This window comes from Esox lucius, chromosome 13 (genome assembly GCF_011004845.1).
Source record: "Esox lucius isolate fEsoLuc1 chromosome 13, fEsoLuc1.pri, whole genome shotgun sequence".
Classification (NCBI taxonomy): Eukaryota; Metazoa; Chordata; class Actinopteri; order Esociformes; family Esocidae; genus Esox; species Esox lucius.
The window spans coordinates 13,852,138-13,870,599 of record NC_047581.1 but is presented as its reverse complement, the minus strand read 5'-3'; the positions used below and the strand labels follow the sequence as shown (position 1 = coordinate 13,870,599).

Genomic DNA, 18,462 nt, shown 5'->3' with positions numbered 1-18,462 from the left:
ATAAACAGAGGATTGAGCTATTCAGAATCACTATTTTGAGAACAGGGGATATACATTCTGTAACAGTAAACCTGACAGTTTGATTTTATGTCTTGTTAACTATTGCCTTTAGAAGAAATACAAACACATATCAATTATTTAACTATGTTACTGTATATATTTATTGTTTTACATTGTGAGAACGTATTTTTATTAACAAAGTTCAGTGAAAAGTACAAAAGTGTATTATATAACTAATACAATACATGGAAGAAATAGAGGTGATACACAGTGTTAAACAGGAATAAACATTTAGGTTCAATTTGTAAAAAACATAGCTTGACTTGATCACCCTTCACTGACCTTTCTTAACAACAGAGATCTAGCTGAACCCCGAATTGTGAAGATGCTTTGCCCAAGGTGGTGACTGTTTTCTCCCAACCTAGCTGAATGCAAACAAGTTGCATGTCCAACACATAGTACCCTGTTATCTTTAGACACATATAATAGAACTGTAAGATTTGTCAAAATTGAGGCTCCAGTTCTGTTTTAAGTCAAAGGGCCAGAGAAATTGCACTTATCCTGACACCTAAATATGTGTTCTTTCAGTTTTGCATTAACCAGGCACCTCTCCAAATATAATCATAGCAAAAGTGTTCCTCACAGGAGATAAATCAGTGAAACTAAATCCTACATTGTGATTAAAGAACACAAATGGTTAATGAAACAAGACTTAACAGCACAGATTTGGCCAATTTAATCCTTTTAACTGTAGGTAATAAAAGATAAGTCATTTTCTTTCATTTCATGAAATCACCAAAAATATATGGCAAGACAAACATTAACTATAAGTATTAAACTACATATAGTAGTAAGATAATCGATAATTCCGGTTAATGTTAATGGTAAACCATAGCTAGTGTCATGAAAACAGCAACATCACAAACACAAGTATTCGGTAGGTGCATGGAAACCCATGCAATTAGATCATTGGTCAAAGATGCAGTGGGTTTGCACAACAAAATAAAATGACCAGCTTATATTGGCTGGTTTTCATTTCTTTAAAAAGAACACATTGGAAATGCAGGCACATGGTGTGCCAGAGTTAGCCTAGCCCCGACATCCTCCGTGTCCTCACAGTACTAGCCTATCCTCACCTCCTTCCTGGATGACCTGACCAATTGAGGCCTGGCTCTGGGCCCTCTGGAAGCACTGGCGCTTGCACTCCATTAGCTGCTCCAGGTCGCGCCACATCTTCACCTGCTTCATGTTGGGCCCATGGCTCTCCTTCACAGCCTTCTGCTGCTCACGCAACTTCTGTAGTTGTTCAAGAGGAGAGAATAAGTCATTCATATATAAGCCCATCAGGCTATGATTTCCATTGTCAATAGCATTTTTTACTTTAAAATCTTTTCTCAAGTTGTAAAGCATCATATCCTTGAAAAGTAAAAAGGGATTCATTAGCATCCGTGTTATTCATAACCATGAATGGGAAACCCGAATAAAAAAGTAACGTGTCAAAAATGTGACAGGGATGGGAAAAAATGAGTTAATGCACTGACTAGGACAGGAGCTAGAGTACAGAGAAATGAGCATGCAACCCTCTAGCTGCTCCTTAGTGAAGAGAGGACAGACATTACAGTCATTTATCACTGCGGCGTCTCATCAGCATTTATACTCGATTGCAGCTCGTCTAATGGGCCAAATGGTTCAGCAGGAATTAACTTGGCCTCCTCCAGCCATATGCTGTTCTTCTCACTGGACACATTCTTACCAGGGTGAAAAAGGAATAACCCAAAATATGGCCGCCGTGTTAGCATGGGTTCCATTTCAGGAGCCAGTGCAGTTTAGCATTGGCACTGTGTCCGCACGCTGACAAAAGCTCACGCAGCACTTCTCTGCTCACCTTGCCCAGGGACTCCTGCTCTGCGATGTTCTTCATGTACTGCTCCCTGTGAAAATGCCAGAGGTAAAGTTGTGAGCCAGCTCACTTTAGCAAGCATAATTCCTTATAGTTTCTTAGAGTTTCTGTAACACTAATCACTGTGACCATTACACTCTGGTTAACTGACCCTCCTGTAACACATCCCTGTGACCTTTAAACTCTGGTTAACTGGCCCTCCTGTAACACATCCCTGTGACCTTTAAACTCTGGTTAACTGGCCCTCCTGTAACACATCACTGTGACCTTTAAACTCTGGTTAACTGGTCCTCCTGTAACACATCACTGTGACCTTTAAACTCTGGTTAACTGGTCCTCCTGTAACACATCACTGTGACCATTACACTCTGGTTAACTGACCCTCCTGTAACACTCATCACTGTGACCTTGACACTCTGGTCAACTGGCACTACCTAAATACACAAAGCTTGACTCACTGGTACCTATTTATTTATATTAAGTCTCTTTTAGGTAAATTGCCTTCTACCTTAGTTCACTACCCAACATCCACTACTCTTAAATTAAATTGCAGTCTGGTAGTTTATTCCCTTTTATATAGTTTATTCTGTTTTCTAATTATTTATGTGGTTCTGTGTGTTGTTGTCTTGACTGAATGTCTTTGGATTGGTTGTCACTGAAAATTTGAATTGGTTCTCAAATGACTATAGTTAAATAAAGTCAGTTAAATCAATGAAATACTATCAGGGTGACTACAGAAAGCATACCCTTCAAGGGAGGTACTGTGTATGGGGTTGAGTGTGGTGGTCAGCAGCATAATACACACATTGTATTCCTGCAATTCCTGGAAAAGCACCACTTTAAAACATAATAAATTCCAGTTCTGCAAGATGCTGCTTCAGTTCAAACAGCAGCATATGGAGGTGACTTCAGTAATAGAAGTCCTGGGCAGCCGGCAGACAAGACTCAGGCTCAGCTCACCTGATGGTCTTCCTCCTCTCTTGAGGATCAGGGGACACGTAGGCCTTCATCTCATCTGCCGCTCGCTGCATTTGCATCTCAATGATCTGTGAAGAACAGAGAGGGAGATGAGAAACGAACCTGTGGTTTAAGGTCAGAAACTGTTTGCTACCAGAGCCCCTTACGTCTTTCATGCAGTTGATGTAGTGGTATCGTGATTCTTCCTGAGTCATCTCCTCCCTCAGAGCTCTCACTTCCTGCAATCAAAACATTTGTCAATAGCTACAATGCTGACATTACATATCAATGGATGTAAAAATTTGATGAGGTCAAAACCACACTTCTGATTATTGTAACAGCTGCGTAATGGAGTAAGACAATAAGAAAATGTATTAAAGACATCAAAAAACAATAAAAAATAGATTGTATAAGTCAGTATGAGAATCCCAACATTTAGGTGGGCCTTTTTTTTATTATACACTGCAGTGTTATAAAAACACATCTGGGCCCTTTCGTATGTTTTTTTATAATAATGTTTAAAAATAATGTCAACTTTTTCTATAATCATAATGTTTAAAAATAACAAATTTGCTGTATGGACATCATTTAATATTTTAACCAAATTAGCGGGTACATAATCTCAAAATACACAAACAAAATTCACTACTGGGACAAGGATGCTTTTATTAGTTCCTCTGGTGCTATAATCCAAATGTTTGGATTTTATATTAACAATTATAATGAGTTAAATATACCAATTTTCAGCTTTTCTGTAAGAGTATTGTGTAAATACTGTTCAATCTATTTAGCCTTTATATACATTTCAGGGCTGGGTATTTGCAATTTGCTTAACAGTTGTTTCTGGTTAGTCAGTTCTCTTTTCATTTAGTTGCTCTATCATTACATTTATAAAGTTGTATGTAAATCAGGTAAACAGAGCAGTCCCAAGGTGATATATTGATGAGTTGGGTGTGTTAGTAGATACAGTAGGTTATACCTGCTCCAGTTTTGACCGGTTGCTCTCTAGACCTGCAGCACAGCTGTCATACTGGGCCTTCTTTTCCTCATACTCTTGAGTTAGCTCCTGTGACAAGAAGAAAATACACATTCGCAGATACATATCTGTATACATTTCTGTGCAAAAGATTTACATTTTTTATCTGGACAGTAAGTGTTCATTTGCTTGTAAACCCACAATATAACATCGGAATACATTAAAATAAACAATGAAAAACACTTTATTTTTGTCTACTCAGTCTGTTGTCTATCATTCTTTCACAGACTAGGGTTTAAGTCATGTCTTGCTCACTCTTTTCTCAAGCAACAGTATACTAGCGTAGTGCATTCTGGCACACAACACATAGGAGGATTGGCATACACAACTCAAGCTGTGACTATGGATGGTTCTGTGGCTCAAAGAAAGAAATCAGATAAAGGCGACAAAGAAATTACACAGCATTAAGCATTTTAAATGAACCTCATGCATGAACTTCGACAGCTTACAAAAACAAAGTGGAAAACTCAGAAAGTCTGCATCTGAAAAACAGTATTTCAAGGTTACTGCCTTGTGGGACAGAAGGAAATCCAGTGAAATGCAATTTCAGCATCTTGCACCAAAATAAAGGCTTTAACCATAAGAAGTCATCTTACAAGAAATGGCCACCTTGGACTGTCTGGCAAAAACCTTATCTTTCAGCACGACAATGATCAGAAATAACCAAGATAATAACGATCAACCTGATGCAGAATTTGGCGTATTGAACATTTAAAGTAATAGACAGGCCACCTCAGAGCCGCAACCTCAACATAATGGAAGCTGTATGGGATCACTTGGACAGGAACAATTATAAAAAGCAACCAAAGTCAGATTTATGGAAAATCCTGCAAGAAGTTTGGAAGAATTTACCACAGGAATACTTGTCTAACATAGCCAATTGTTTGAGTAATACATTCTCAGTGAGACAACACAAAACCTTTGATTGTGTTTTCTTTAACAAATAAACAGTAACACATATACTTAGGACACCTTAAGAGGTATTCGCTGTATATTTTCATATTCAAATACATATTTGTACCGTGACCCACAGTTTGGGAACCTCTGGTCTAGAGCCCCACAGCATAACCAGATGAATGGTATTTGGCCTACTGTAAAGATATCACACTTGTGACATCAAAAACTAGTCAAGAAAACAGGATTCAATTCAATATTGTTTCTGAAAACTCTGACTAATGAAGATCATTATCATCATTTTCACAACTGAATTATTATGGTAACATCAGTGTGAACACATCTTCAGTATCTCTTTTTACCTGAAACTGATGTCACTGACCTAAAACCTATCTTTTCTTCATTAGTAAATTGTATCCAGTATGATGGTTGGCAAACTCATAGAACACATACTGGAAAATATGCCTTCTGCTTTAGTGTATGAGTGTCAGGGGGTTCCCCTACAGTACAATATACATAGACTACATGTAAATTGTTAATGGACTCCACAGAAATTGTGCGTAAAATCAATAGCAGCTGGCTGAGGCATCAGGTTTCCTCCTTATTTAGTCTCCAGAACTCAAGTCATGCTTTGTATAGCTTTTAGTCTTGTATGATAATCTGGTGTTTTAAATGTGGCAGATTCTGCAGACAGACCTCTGTGTAATGACATCATTCTATAATAAAACAGCAGATAATTATAGCAGCACATTCACCTGAGACTGCTGCCTCAAAGATCTCAGTTCCTTTAAGATCGGAGCGAGGGCGTTCTTTTTCTCCACTATCGCTGAGTTAAGTTTCTTAACCTGAAAAAAGAAGCATCAAGTATTTCAACCGATCTGCCAATGTCCTGAATTGGTGGGGACTACAACCTGCAGAAACGTCCGTTCAAATGAGCACACAACAGCAGCAACCCCGTAAGGTGTGCCAACCAAGGGATTGGAAGATGGTGAGGGGAGTGAAAGTCACAACCGGGAATCCATCACTAGGAGCTATACTGTCTGCTGCTATGTGTGCAAGCTTTAACCACAACGACATTCTACCATACAACATTTTTTTTAAATCACTGTGGCCAAAACAGGTTGATTTGGTCATCCAACCGGCTTGCACAACCAGCAATCACTCCTCCGTTCCCGACAGAATTAACACAAGGGGCACATCAGAGGTATCGAGACCATGTGAAGAAATCAGTGACACACAGTGAAAAACGACAGCTCTTGTTAAATAAATGTGTTAGTGTTTGTGTAGTCTACAGGGAGGGGAATCTCAATGCAATAAGCACCATCCTGCGGGTAAATCTGGTGAGGAGTGGGTAAAGGCCTGTCACTGTGGTAAAGTGACATGCTACTTAGACACTGGCATTCATCTCCTGGTATTGTCACCATTTCGGACATGTCGTCCAGCGAGCGCCCCTTCATCTCATCCAGTTCACTCTTAATGGCTGACACCCTCTCCAGTTCCTCCTGAGTGTCACTGTACCCGGAGATCCCCTTCTGGGCCTCCATGGATTGCTAGATGGATGACAGAAAGAATGAGTGGGCATTGGGGGTGACAGTCATCGGTAATATAGCTAATACCACACAGATGGGATCCGTGTGTAATATGGCAGCATGAAGGCTGTGTCCCAGTGTTATAAACATCAACAGACTTTCAGTGTAGGGATCAGGCAAAAGTTCCCTAGAAACATCTGGCACTAGTCCACACCCACATGATCTGCCAGGCAGTGGGAGATTTTGGTGAGCATGATCAGTAAATACAAGTTAATACAATCATTAGTGATGAGTATACTTTCATGTGGCTTGTCAGATTTTAATGATTAGTTTGCACCATGTCAAGAAATGTAAACCAACAGCATTTACTCAGTAGCTAATGTATTCCTTCCCTGTCTGGGAGGATATACAGTGCCTATTACATGTCTACACACCCCGAGCACAGTCTTTACATACTGCTGCCTAAAAAGGGATTCATTTGGAATTATTTCTAAAAGATGCCTACACAGCCTGCTCCACATTTCTTTTGTGAAAGTACAGAACACCTTCCGCCCCAAAAAGTTAGTTCTGTACGTCTTTATGTCTCAGAGTTAATAATTTATTGAAGAATCTTTAGCACCTATAACTCTGAGTCTCTCTTAGAGTAGCATTTGTCAACATTTCAGGTACATTTAATAGGTAAACCGTTTTTTTTTTCTTCCAGGCCAACAGTTACACAGATATGAATACTGAAGACACACAAGAATAGCTTTCCAAATTTGCTTGTACTACCCCATCCGATATTTATAGTTCACAGTGGCAGGCAGGGCTTCTAGTGTGTTCTGGGTTACAGTAGGCTATAACCCACATTGTTCCAGTGAACGGTTCGGGTGAGTGATGGGAACAGGAACGCAGGTGGCGAGAGGAGAGGGGGTTCAGACAGCCAACGGGCCGGCCAGCCATGGTACAACAGCTGGGAGTTTTCTCATTTCCAGGAAGGTTATGTCACTTCACTGTCAGTGCACTTTGAGTGAACGAGGGCAGGACAGAAAGGTGGGTGTCTCGCTGTACATGTGATGGGGACTATGTGGTATGGAGGTTGGGTGGACGGCGTGGGGTGTAGTTACCAGTTGCTTTTGGCCGACATCGTGCCTCTGTTTCAGGACCTCCTCTGTCCGCTGCAGGACACCGTACTCAGCTCTCAGCTCTGTAATCTCCTGACGCTTCTTTTTGAACACAGTCCCCTTGCTGCGCAGTTTCCCTACAAAGCGTTTAAACTGAGGAGTGAGAGAGAGGGAGACACTAATGTGATGGAAGATATGCTGAAAGGGAATGATTGACAGGAGAATTGAATTGAATATGTTAGTCTGAAAATGAGACTACTACAGTATCTTTCTTACAAAACAGGTCAGATGTCAGTGAGGAGACGGGAAATATAAAGAGAAAACCGCATCTTTAATCGAGATTATCCATTTCCTACCAAGACCCATGTCAGAGAGAGAGTTACTGTAACGTGTATCACATGATACATGTGAAAAGGCTATTGCAAAAGGTGGAGGCTGGGGAGGGCTTGGCAGAGCCGGGGATCGGCGTGCCTCCAGGACATTTCTTTGATCTGAACTGTAACGTGATCCTCAGGCACACAACCAGGCGGATGGAGCAAACACCTTTTTCACCTGGCAAACAGGCCAACCGTCGGTGCACTGGTTCCAGAACATCCCCCCTCCCCCTCCCTCTGTAGGGTTACGATGTCACTCCCATATGTGTCACATTTAGAGCTGTTGTTCAGTCTGGAGAGTAACCACCTATATCTCAGAATGTGTCGTACGTCACTTGGGGAAGGCACAGCTTGTGCGCAGTAATTATTTTGGGATGTCAAGGGCAGACAAGGTTGACAGGGAATTAACAGGCAGAAAAATGCTATATATATATAAATAAAACATTACCTCATCACATACTATGTCTCCGAAACAACCAGCGCTAAATTAGCCAGCACAACTTAAAGGGTTTGAACAACTGATCATGACACACACACGCAGGATAGGAGGATAGTTGTTGAAAATGCAGCACAGGTGGATAACAATGACCCAGTATGAACTATGCATATGTATTGCATTTTTCTGCAGCAGGGGGCACAGGGAGCAGCTGTAAAAGGCTGCTGTAACATCTCCGTAACAACAGGCAGCTGTAACATCTCCGTAACAACAGGCAGCTGTAACATCTCCGTAACAACAGGCAGCTGTAACATCTCTGTTACAACAGGCTGCTGTAAAATCTCCGTAACAACCGGCAACTGTAACATCTCTTTTACTCTATTGAGACCACAAGACATAGGCCACTCATTTAAAACAAACAAAAATTAAACATTCAACCGGTTTTCATACCACATATACCAGTATGAGGAAATTACAGTTGCTGGAAAAATGACAAAAACACTACACTTGATACATAAAGTGTGCGATTTGGGAGATATTTAGCTGTAACTGTTCAGGCAGGGGGAGAACATAAATGAGAGTTTTATCACAGTCTGGCAACTGTTGGGACAAAGCCATGGTGCTACAATCTCCCCCGTTAAATCTGTCTGAAGTCACCTTCAGTTTATTTGTCAAATACATTTTGGCAGGTCCAACCGCCTTTCAGATTGACCAAACATACAATATGTTGTCTATGTCGGCTGGGAACTTGGGGTGTTAGAGAACAGAGAGACAAACAAATAATACACAATGGACCTGTCTGTAGTGGGTATAAAACAAATGGATTGAGGATGAGCACAGAGGGTCATGATACAGACGCCCCTCTGCAGTTGCTGGGTGACATGTGATGACACGCAAGCTCACAATGGAAAATATCTCCCATAAGGTGATCATTTTCACGATAGCCAGTGACCCCAGGAGGGACTGATAAGCCCAGTGTGACTAGACCCTTTCCATGATTTCCCAGATAACCCCCTGACTCTCCCCTCCCTTCTCTTCTCACCTACTATTTTAGCATAGTGAGAAGTCAGGTTTCGACTCTCCTTTCACATCAAACACATTACCCGGAGGAGCGGGTGACACCCCCCACACTGAACAAAGCACAGGGAGGGCGAGGTGGAAGTGGCTGTTATTTAACACATGCAACTCCTGCACTTTGCCAGCATGTCCAGCTCTCAGCACGACATTCTCCCTGCGCGTGAAATGCCTGCACATGAGCATTCAGATATCAACATAAAGCCTCGGCCAATGTCTCAGAGATTTACAGTCATGGCCAAATGGATTGGGACACTGGCACTTTATTCAGATAACGCACCATTTATTTTACAAAACTGTTGACATTTCAGCTGTTGCTAACCAAATGTATATTTATTTGGCTTGACAAACCTACAAAGTTTCACAAACCTAAAAATGTTTATAATTAACTAAACAATAGATAAGTCCACAAAGAAATCATATAATGGCCTGGCCAATATTATTGTCACCATCTAAACCTAGTAGATTTCAAGTATGTGATTCTCCTTTACTTTCGAACTGAACTCACCTGTGGTGATCTAATGGCGCCGGCTATATTAAAATCACTCTATTGAATCAGTTTAAATAGAGAAAAAGAGTCATTATCCTGTTGTGCCCCTGTAAATTGCAATGAGCATGTAGAAAAAAGAAAGAAAACCAGAGAATATCTGAGATCAGACATCAGACTGTAGCCAAGCACTGACAAACTCAAGAATCCAAGTCCATCTCCAGAGTTCTTGATATTCTTGTTTCCATCATAAAAAAAACGTATCAGAAGTTTAATACCCATGCTACCGTAGCCAACCTCCTAAGATTGCAGCAATTTGAATGGCACCTGGATCAACTGCCCCACAGATTCAAGATGACCTTCAGACACAAAATATGATAGTTTAAACACGCACAATCCATCACCAACTCAGTGAAAGAGGTTTTTATAATAGGAGCCTCAATTCTGAGAAAGAGAAGTACGAAAGCCAGACTGCAATTTGCCACAATTATGCCATAATCCTTCTGTCGACAGATGTGACCAAATTAGAGCTTTTTACAACGCTATGTGCAAAACCTGTATGTTTACAGAAAACAAAATGAAGCCTTCAAAGAAAAGAACATGCTCCCCACGGCCAAACATGGAGGAAGTACCAGAGACGATGCGGGGTTGCTTTGCTGCCTCTGGCACTGGGTGCCTTAAACGTGTGCATTTTATCATGAAATCAGAAGAGCACCAAGGCATTTTGGAGCGTGTTGAGATAAATGTAGTTTAAATAATGCTGATTTAATAACCATGTATTCTTATGTTTTTGTTTTATTAAATTGTATGCTGCAGCCAGGTTAGGGAAATATGATTGAATACAATAACCATAAAGTTTAGAACTCCTTAAATTACACTCAGCCACACTCACTCAGACTTTACACCTGGCTCTGATAGAGAGACAGGATTAAAACCCCACAATTAACATACAAATGAAACTGCCCCCTATACAGCACAAAGAGACCTTCTGTCTCCAGCCCCCTGATGTTATAGTCTAGGTTAGGACAATAGAATGTAAATTACTGTAACCTGGTTAAGATTTCACACCTGTATGCAAAGAACCTGTTGATCTATGACCGAGAGTTAGAGCATGTCCGTCTTCATTGGATTGGATTCGTCCAACATGTCACCATGTCAACAAAGAACCAATAAGGATGGGTTTTACTCACGAGAGTGAAAAGTAACCGCCCCTGTGGCGGGAGTATTAAAACCAATGTTCGATCTTTGTTCGGGGCGAATATTTGTGGAAGCTCGAGGGTTGAGCAAATATTTGACCGCTGCAGTGTATTTAATGTATTTTGACTTATCAATTCATATTAATAAATCTTTGTGCTAAATTTCCATTTGGACCGGATCCTCGTCCTTCTTCAGAAATTATGGTACACGTAAAATTCTTAACAAGCGCAATGTCAAATCCAGCGACAGAAAGCTGGGTCTCAGTCAAAGATCAATGCCGAAATGCACTTCAAAAAGCACAGAGGAATGGTTCAAGACAAAATGCTGGACTGTTCTAAAGCGGCCAGCAATGACACCAGACCTGTGGAGAGATCTGAAAACAGCAGTTGGAAGGCACCCTTCTGGGAGAACTGTAACAGTTTACACAAGAAGAGTGGGCCAAACTGCCAGTACAGTGTTGCAGGAAGCTCAACCATGGTTATAGGATGCCCTTTGTCTCTAAAAGAAAATGTTGAAATGAAGCAATGCAAGTTATTTGAACAAGTGCAAGGGTGCCAATACTTTTGTGCCACAACTAGTCAAATCTTATGACAGTTTACTTCCTTTTAGGTAAAATATTGTATCACCCATCCAATTCAATTTTGACTTTACATTCCGATGGCTTATGTGTTTTATGGAAATCCTTTAAAAGAGTTACTTCAGAGATCTAAAAAAAAGTCAACCTTACAGGCAGTTTGTGCAATAATGTCCTCTGTTGTGGTTTATTTTTAACCTTGCATGGGAATGTGGGAGAGTTAGAGGAAAGGGATAAGTAGCATCAGCCAGTGAACCCGTCTCTGTTTACACAAGAGCAGAAATAGCATCTCATGCTAGCTGTGCTCTTATCAACAAACCAAATCTGTCGCGGTAGACAATCAGCCTGCCCATTAACATATGTTCTTTGATGCCTTCTGCTTTATACTCATAGAATTTGGATAGTTCTATCTAATGTTGTTATACTGAGCAGACTGCACTGTATATAAGGATGGTAATTATTTTTGCTGCATAATGACAACACCTCACTCACCAAAGAAAGGGGCTTCTCTAACCGTATTCCAAGTGTCATGTGGGGGATGTGCAGGACAGAAGCACTGAGCTGTGATAGGCCGTCGTGTTACCTCGTCTCCCCGAATGACCTCGTCTCCATCCAGGTCTCGTGCTTGGGTGTTCTTCTGGCTTAGTTCTCTCTCTAGTGCAGCTAGCTCCTCCCGCGCCTCCTGCAGCTCCTCAGCCTTTGACTCCTTTTTACGTGTTATAATGGATGCCTGAAGAAGCAGTCAGGTCATTTATCACAGACAGTCAATACAAATACAGCCAGTACATTGAAATTGTAAATTTTTTGTCATTTGCGCAGAATAATATGGGCAGAACATCCGCATGCATTTTACAGGTAGAGAATACTTTGGGAGAAAATGCTAGTGCCAATAGTGTGTCCACCACAGACCACAATAACTAATGGTAAAGTGGTTAATATTGTATGTCAACAAACCAGAACAGTTTGTCCTCTATCTTCTGACTATTGCAAAACACAAAGTATTCTATCATAAAATTATACAATTAATCAAATTGGTAATAGAAAACTAAGCCTCACTTCATCCGACAATATAAGCCATTTACATACGTTTGAAAGGCCAGATAACACTAATGACAAACAAAAAGAGACTTGTCAGATTTTGGGTCATTCTCAGAGAACGTCATTCTGAATGAAATGTAACATTCGTCCTATGCTGGTGCTGTGTCATAAAAACAGCAGTGTATTTGCAAAGAAAACCAGAAACAAATCACCTGTTGCCTGAAAAGAGACAGTTTATCATCCATGGGGTCGTTTCGCATCATTCTTTTCTCAATTAGATGGTTTACTTCAACGTTGATTTCTCTGATCTGGACAAAGTAGGGAACCGATAAACAAACGGTCAGCATGTCAGAAACGACCTAGGGGGTATAGCCAGTTGTTGTAATGCGCAAACCAAATGTATCAAAACCTGCATGATGTTATATCCTTCCAGTACCGCCCACAGCACCTAACTGCAGAGGTGGGTCTCACCTTTTCTTCCAGTTCCCTGAGCTCAGCCTGGCCCATGGCTGGCTCACACACCACCTTCTGCAGGTACTCCACCATCCGCCTCTTACCCTCCAGCTCCTTGGGCAGTTTGTCAGAAACCATGTAGGAGTTAAACTTGATCTCCTCTTCAAGCCTCTTCATTAAGCCTGAGACGAAGAAAGAGAGAAAGGCAGAGCTCTGACAGGGACATTATTTGAAATGCCTTTGAAACACATCACGAGACACATTACAACATTTTTAATGATCATAAGATCAAGCTACATCATCTAAATGAACAAGCTCAAGGGCATTACCTCTACATCCTGCTACACAATAGGCTTATTTGAGACTGGAAACCTTTACGAATCGGTCTCATTGGAAAATGTTTTTCTAGGCAGTATTTTGAGTAACTGGGTTGTTGGGGTGACTGTTAATGCATAAGTCTCCAGTGGGATTGTAAAGAGGCAACAAATAACGTGAGAAAGACAAAGAGGCAAGTTCACAAATGGCCAGCTCTAATGGAGCACTTCAATGACCAGCAAGATTACAGGGCCTTTTATGACTCAGGCCTCATCAGCTGTGACCTTGACCTTTCAACCAGCTGTGGGACTCAGGCTGACGCAGAAGCAACCAACTCACTCTCTGGCTTGGCATCTGCTGCTGCCTTTCGCAGGTCCTTCAGCTGCTGCTGAGATCGCTGCAGTCTCTGCTCTGCCTGGAAAAGCTGGACAAAAGACCACACGTAGCAATCTACCACAGTGTATATTTTCAATATCTAATCGACAACAATCTGTGATCACACGTACATTCTGCACCCCAATCAGTCATTCACACTCTGTATGCCGTGAAGCTGACAATATGGGTATTAAGCTACAGTTTAATAAAACATTGGTTTTACTTGGTTCTTCTGATCTTGCTTCTGCTGACCAAGAGAGTCTTCCCTCTCCTTTTCCACACGTAGCTGCCTGGCCATGTCTAGCATGCGCTGGTGGTTAGACACCGACTCCACCTGGTGGACACAGAGGAAACCGTGAAAATGAGCCGGCGTCTGAGACTGAGTTTGACCTCACATGACCACCGACACGATGTTTCACTTTTGGCCTGTGCGACCCAGTCAGTTACACTCGGCTACTAAACTGGCACGTAAGACGGAGAGGCTTTGAGCCTGTCAGATGCCTGCCTGGTCTCATTACAACAAGGAATCCTCAGACGTGTTTGAGAGGTCATGTTTTCATTCCTCCAGGAGTGCCTGTGAATTCTAGGCATTATGGGGGGGTGGGGGGGGCTTCCTCAGACAGCCTGCCTGCCTGCCTGCCTTACCCTGTTCTTCAGCCGCTCCACTCGCTTGATTAGCTGGTCCTTCTCCTCCTCCATAGCACCAATATCCTATGGTTTAAAAGAAAAGCTGTGTTTTAGCACTATATCTTTGTACATGTCCCCATTTAAGGTTTAGGTGGGGATATGAAATCTAAAGGAGAGGAAACCGTAAATGTTTACCTTTCTGATCTCCGCGGTTGAAAAGCCTGAGCTTTTCAGTTGTTCACACTCCTTGTGGTAGGTCTTGAATCCTTCCACTAGTTCTTCATACTACAGAAACAATCAACACCACAGGGTCATACCTGTTAACATTAGAACTAGTTCAAATTTAACCATGTGCCAAATTAAATGGTGGACCTGCTGACAGTCGTCAGTGATGACATTGCGTTAACTAACCAGGTAACATGTGTCAGTGATGACATTGCGTTAACTAACATGGTGACAGTCGCCAGTGATGACATTGTGTTAACTAACCTGGTGATAGGTGTCAGAGATGACATCGCGTTAACTAACCAGGTAACATGTGTCAGTGATGACATTGCGTTAACTAACATGGTGACAGTCGCCAGTGATGACATTGTGTTAACTAACCTGGTGATAGGTGTCAGTGATGACATCGCGTTAACTAACCAGGTAACAGGGGTCAGTGATGACATTGTGTTAACTAACCTGGTGATAGGTGTCAGTGATGACATCGCGTTAACTAACCAGGTAACAGGGGTCAGTGATGACATTGTGTTAACTAACCTGGTGATAGGTGTCAGTGATGACATTGTGTTAACTAACCTGGTGATAGGTGTCAGTGATGACATCGTCCTGCAGGAATTCAGCAGGCACCTCCAACTTAACCAGGAACCGAGCCAGGTAAGCCCTCTTTTTCAGCTCTGTTATCCTTTGCAGCAGCCAGTGAAGGATAGGGTGTATCACAGGCTTACTGCCTGTCACCAGGCCCTGTCTGAAACTGCTCCTGTTTAAAAGTATAGAACAATGTGAGAATAACTAATTAGTATGTGTTCTAATGCTGAAATCTGCTTTGATTAATGAAACGTGATGGAATACATACGGATCAGGAGTATTCCCAGGTGGTTTGTATTTCAACATCCCCAGCAAAGTGAACATTCTCTTTGCAGTCTGATCAGGCATTTCTTCACGGATATCAATAGCTTGCTAAAATTAAAGTGAACACACACGCACGCATATAAACACACAGTTTAAGGCGTAATATTAACGGGGATAACTAATAATAATAATATCGTTTTTTGTTTACATTGCAATATATACTTTGTGTTACCTTTGGGTCAATTTCAGCCAGAACATCGTTGAGAATTTGCAGCAGTTGCATAGGTTCCAGTGAGTCAAACGTGATGAGGTTAAAGTTTTTCTTAAAGGGATCTTTATTCAGGTGTTCAACAATAAATTTTAGTTGCTCACTCATCGTGAGATCTACAGTACTGGTCAGCTAATAATGAGTGAGGTACAACTAACGTTTACTAGTCAAGAGGATTGGCAAGATAGCAAAAAATGTAATTGCATTAGCTTTCTAATAATGTAGCTAGCTAGCTTAGTTACGTTACTCAACTAACAGTTACGAGTTATGTTAGTTAACTTATCGAGCTACCGTCACTATAAGTGGATTGCTTGAAGACTAGCTAACTATACACGATAAACAAACATCTTATTCCTTGTATTAAACTCCAAAAACGACGTTTATGGTTAGCAGAGCAAGGCAATTCGTCTTGGAAACGAGATGTAAGCCAGAACAAGCGTCCTCGATTTGGTTGCTAACAGGAAGTCTTGTTCTTTGTATATTAAAAGGCGGTTGGCAACTAACCATAAAGGCACATTACCGCCTCCAACTGGTCTGGAGTGTGGACCAGCGACAGGGAAGGTCTAAATCGATTCCACAGAGGCCCTAGCCGTAGGTCCTAGCGTGTGCTGGTTTGTTTTTTCCTTTCAATTCAAAGAACCTAACCAGTTAGTGACCCACTTAATCAGTCAAGTAGATGGTGAGAGCTAAAAACTTGCAGACACTTTCTGTAGTCTGAAGCTTTCCTAAATATTTCAATGTACTATTAAGCCTTGTGTGCCCCAAAATTAATTTGTTGGTACCCCTTAGAAAAGATAATAAATAACTGGATTATAGTGATATTTCAAACTAATTTGTTTCTTTAATTAGTATCACACGTCTCCGATCTTGTAATCAGTCATTCAGCCTATTTAAGTGGAGAAAAGTAGTCACTGTGCTGTTTGGTATCATTGTGTACCACACTGAACATGGACCAGAGAAAGCAAATGAGAGAGAGTTGTCTGAGGAGATCAGAAAGAAAATAATAGACAAACATGGTAAAGGCTACAAGACCATCTCCAAGCAGCTTGATGTCCCTGTGACAACAGTTGCAAATATTATTAAGAAGTTTAAGGTCCATGGAGCTGTAGCCAACCTCCCTGGGCGCGGCCGCAAGAGGAAATTTGACCCCAGATTGAACAGAAGGATAGTGCAAATGGTAGAAAAAGGACCAAGGATTACTGCCAAAGAGATGCAAGCTGAACTCCAAGGTGAAGGTACATCAGTTTCTGATCGCACCATCCGTTGCTTTTTGAGTGAAAGTGGGCTCCATGGAAGAAAACCCAGGAGGACATTTTTTAAAGAAAAACATAAAAAAGCCAGACTGGATTTTGCTAAAATGCATATTGACAAGCCACAATCCTTCTGGAAGAATGTCCTTTGGACAGATGAGTCAAAACTGGAGCTTTTGGGCAAGTCACATCAGCTCTATGTTCACAGACGAAAAAATGAAGCTTTCAAAGAAAAGAACACCATACCTACAGTGAAACATGGAGGAGGCTCGGTTATGATATGGGGCTGCTTTGCTACGCCTGGCACAGGGTGCCTTGAATCTGTGCAGGCCTCAATGAAATCTCAAGACTATCAGTGAAACGTACTGCCCAGTGTCAGAAAGCTCGGTCTCAGTCACAGGTCATGGGTCCTCCAACAGGATAATGACCCAAAACACACAGCTAAAAGCACCCAAGAATGGATAAGAACAAAACATTGGACTATTCTAAAGTGGCCTTCTGTGAGTCCTGATCTGAATCCTATACATCTATGGAAAGAGCTGAAATTTGCAGTGTGGAGAAGGCACCCATCAAACCTGAGACAGCTGGAGCAGTTTGCTCAGAAGGAGTGGGACAAACTACCTGTTAACAGGTGTAGAAGTCTCATTGAGAGCTACAGAAAACGTTTGATTACAGTGATTGCCTCTAAAGGTTGTGCAACGGAATATTAGGTTAGCGGTCCAATCATTTTCATAAATGCCATTTTCATTTGTTTTCTTACTTACAATATTATGTTGAATAAAAAAAGCAAAGTCTGATTTCTATTAAATATGTAATAAACAATGGTGGATGTCAGTTTCATGTTCTTTCAGGGAAAATTGTGCATTCTTCATTTTCTGTGGAGGGGTACCAACAAATTTGAGCACGTCTGTACACCTCTTCATTGACCTCTACCCTCCCACGAGCTGGTACCCAGAGGAACATCACAAATACCTAATTTCTCACCCTAAACAAGCACAGCAAAGATAAAACATATTTTCTGCTCTGAGATACAAACAACTCTACTCAATGCTGTCCAGTAATCTGTTAAATGCTGTCCAATAGTCAGAGTTTACGACTACCCTATCTGGCCTTACCTCACCTGCCCAACCCACTCCACAGACAAAAGAATAGAACAATTCCACTGTGTAAAAAATTCAACTGTCTGAGGATAGTTTTGTCACTGCCACCTTAAACTCATATACACTGAAGGCTGTGTCTGTCCTTCCTGTCTTAGGGTCAGGATGTTGTCAGGCTTAATAGATTTAATGGAATTTGCTGTTAGATTTAAAAATAAACTCCTACATTGGATGAGACGCAAAAGGATAAAATCGAATCATGCCGTACTTGGAATATAATCACAACATGTCTTTTTGTATTGTTCTTTCTCCCTTCCCATTTTTATGATATCCAATTGTACCTACAGTACTATCCTGTCTGCTGCAACTCACAATGGATAATTAAATCAGGTTAGTTTGAGGCA

At 41.3% G+C, this 18,462-nt stretch overlaps 1 protein-coding gene across 2 annotated transcripts; it reads right to left on the bottom strand.

The window, feature by feature from the left end:
- Positions 1 to 168: 168 nt before the first annotated feature.
- Positions 169 to 16,657, bottom strand: ift81 (intraflagellar transport 81 homolog). Of its 2 annotated transcripts, XM_034296191.1 has the most exons (18): positions 15,676 to 16,657; positions 15,448 to 15,551; positions 15,171 to 15,351; positions 14,565 to 14,654; positions 14,388 to 14,453; positions 13,966 to 14,076; positions 13,707 to 13,791; positions 13,071 to 13,234; positions 12,812 to 12,907; positions 12,145 to 12,291; positions 7,423 to 7,572; positions 6,209 to 6,337; positions 5,543 to 5,632; positions 3,837 to 3,923; positions 3,025 to 3,096; positions 2,861 to 2,946; positions 1,886 to 1,931; positions 169 to 1,296 (listed from the first exon to the last, which is right to left on the bottom strand). In XM_034296191.1, the coding sequence occupies exons 1-18, from the start codon at positions 15,817 to 15,819 to the stop codon at positions 1,114 to 1,116; spliced, it is 2,031 nt and encodes a 676-aa protein (XP_034152082.1). In that variant the 5' UTR covers positions 15,820 to 16,657; the 3' UTR covers positions 169 to 1,113. The 2 variants fall into 2 exon arrangements, with proteins under 2 accessions (XP_034152082.1, XP_010874568.1); XM_010876266.3 differs by lacking the exons at positions 15,171 to 15,351; positions 15,448 to 15,551; positions 15,676 to 16,657 and adding an exon at positions 14,976 to 14,997.
- Between the last annotated feature and the right edge of the window lie 1,805 nt (positions 16,658 to 18,462).

Excerpts from the sequence above, each read along its gene's own strand:
- ift81 (XM_034296191.1), bottom strand. The coding sequence starts at position 15,819 with ATGAGTGAGCAACTAAAATTTATTGTTGAACACCTGAATAAAGATCCC. Across the intron at positions 14,454-14,564 it reads CAACCGCGGAGATCAGAAAG|GATATTGGTGCTATGGAGGA; the intron begins GTAAACATTTAC and ends TTTAAACCATAG. Across the intron at positions 5,633-6,208 it reads TGGACGACATGTCCGAAATG|GTTAAGAAACTTAACTCAGC; the intron begins GTGACAATACCA and ends TTCTTTTTTCAG.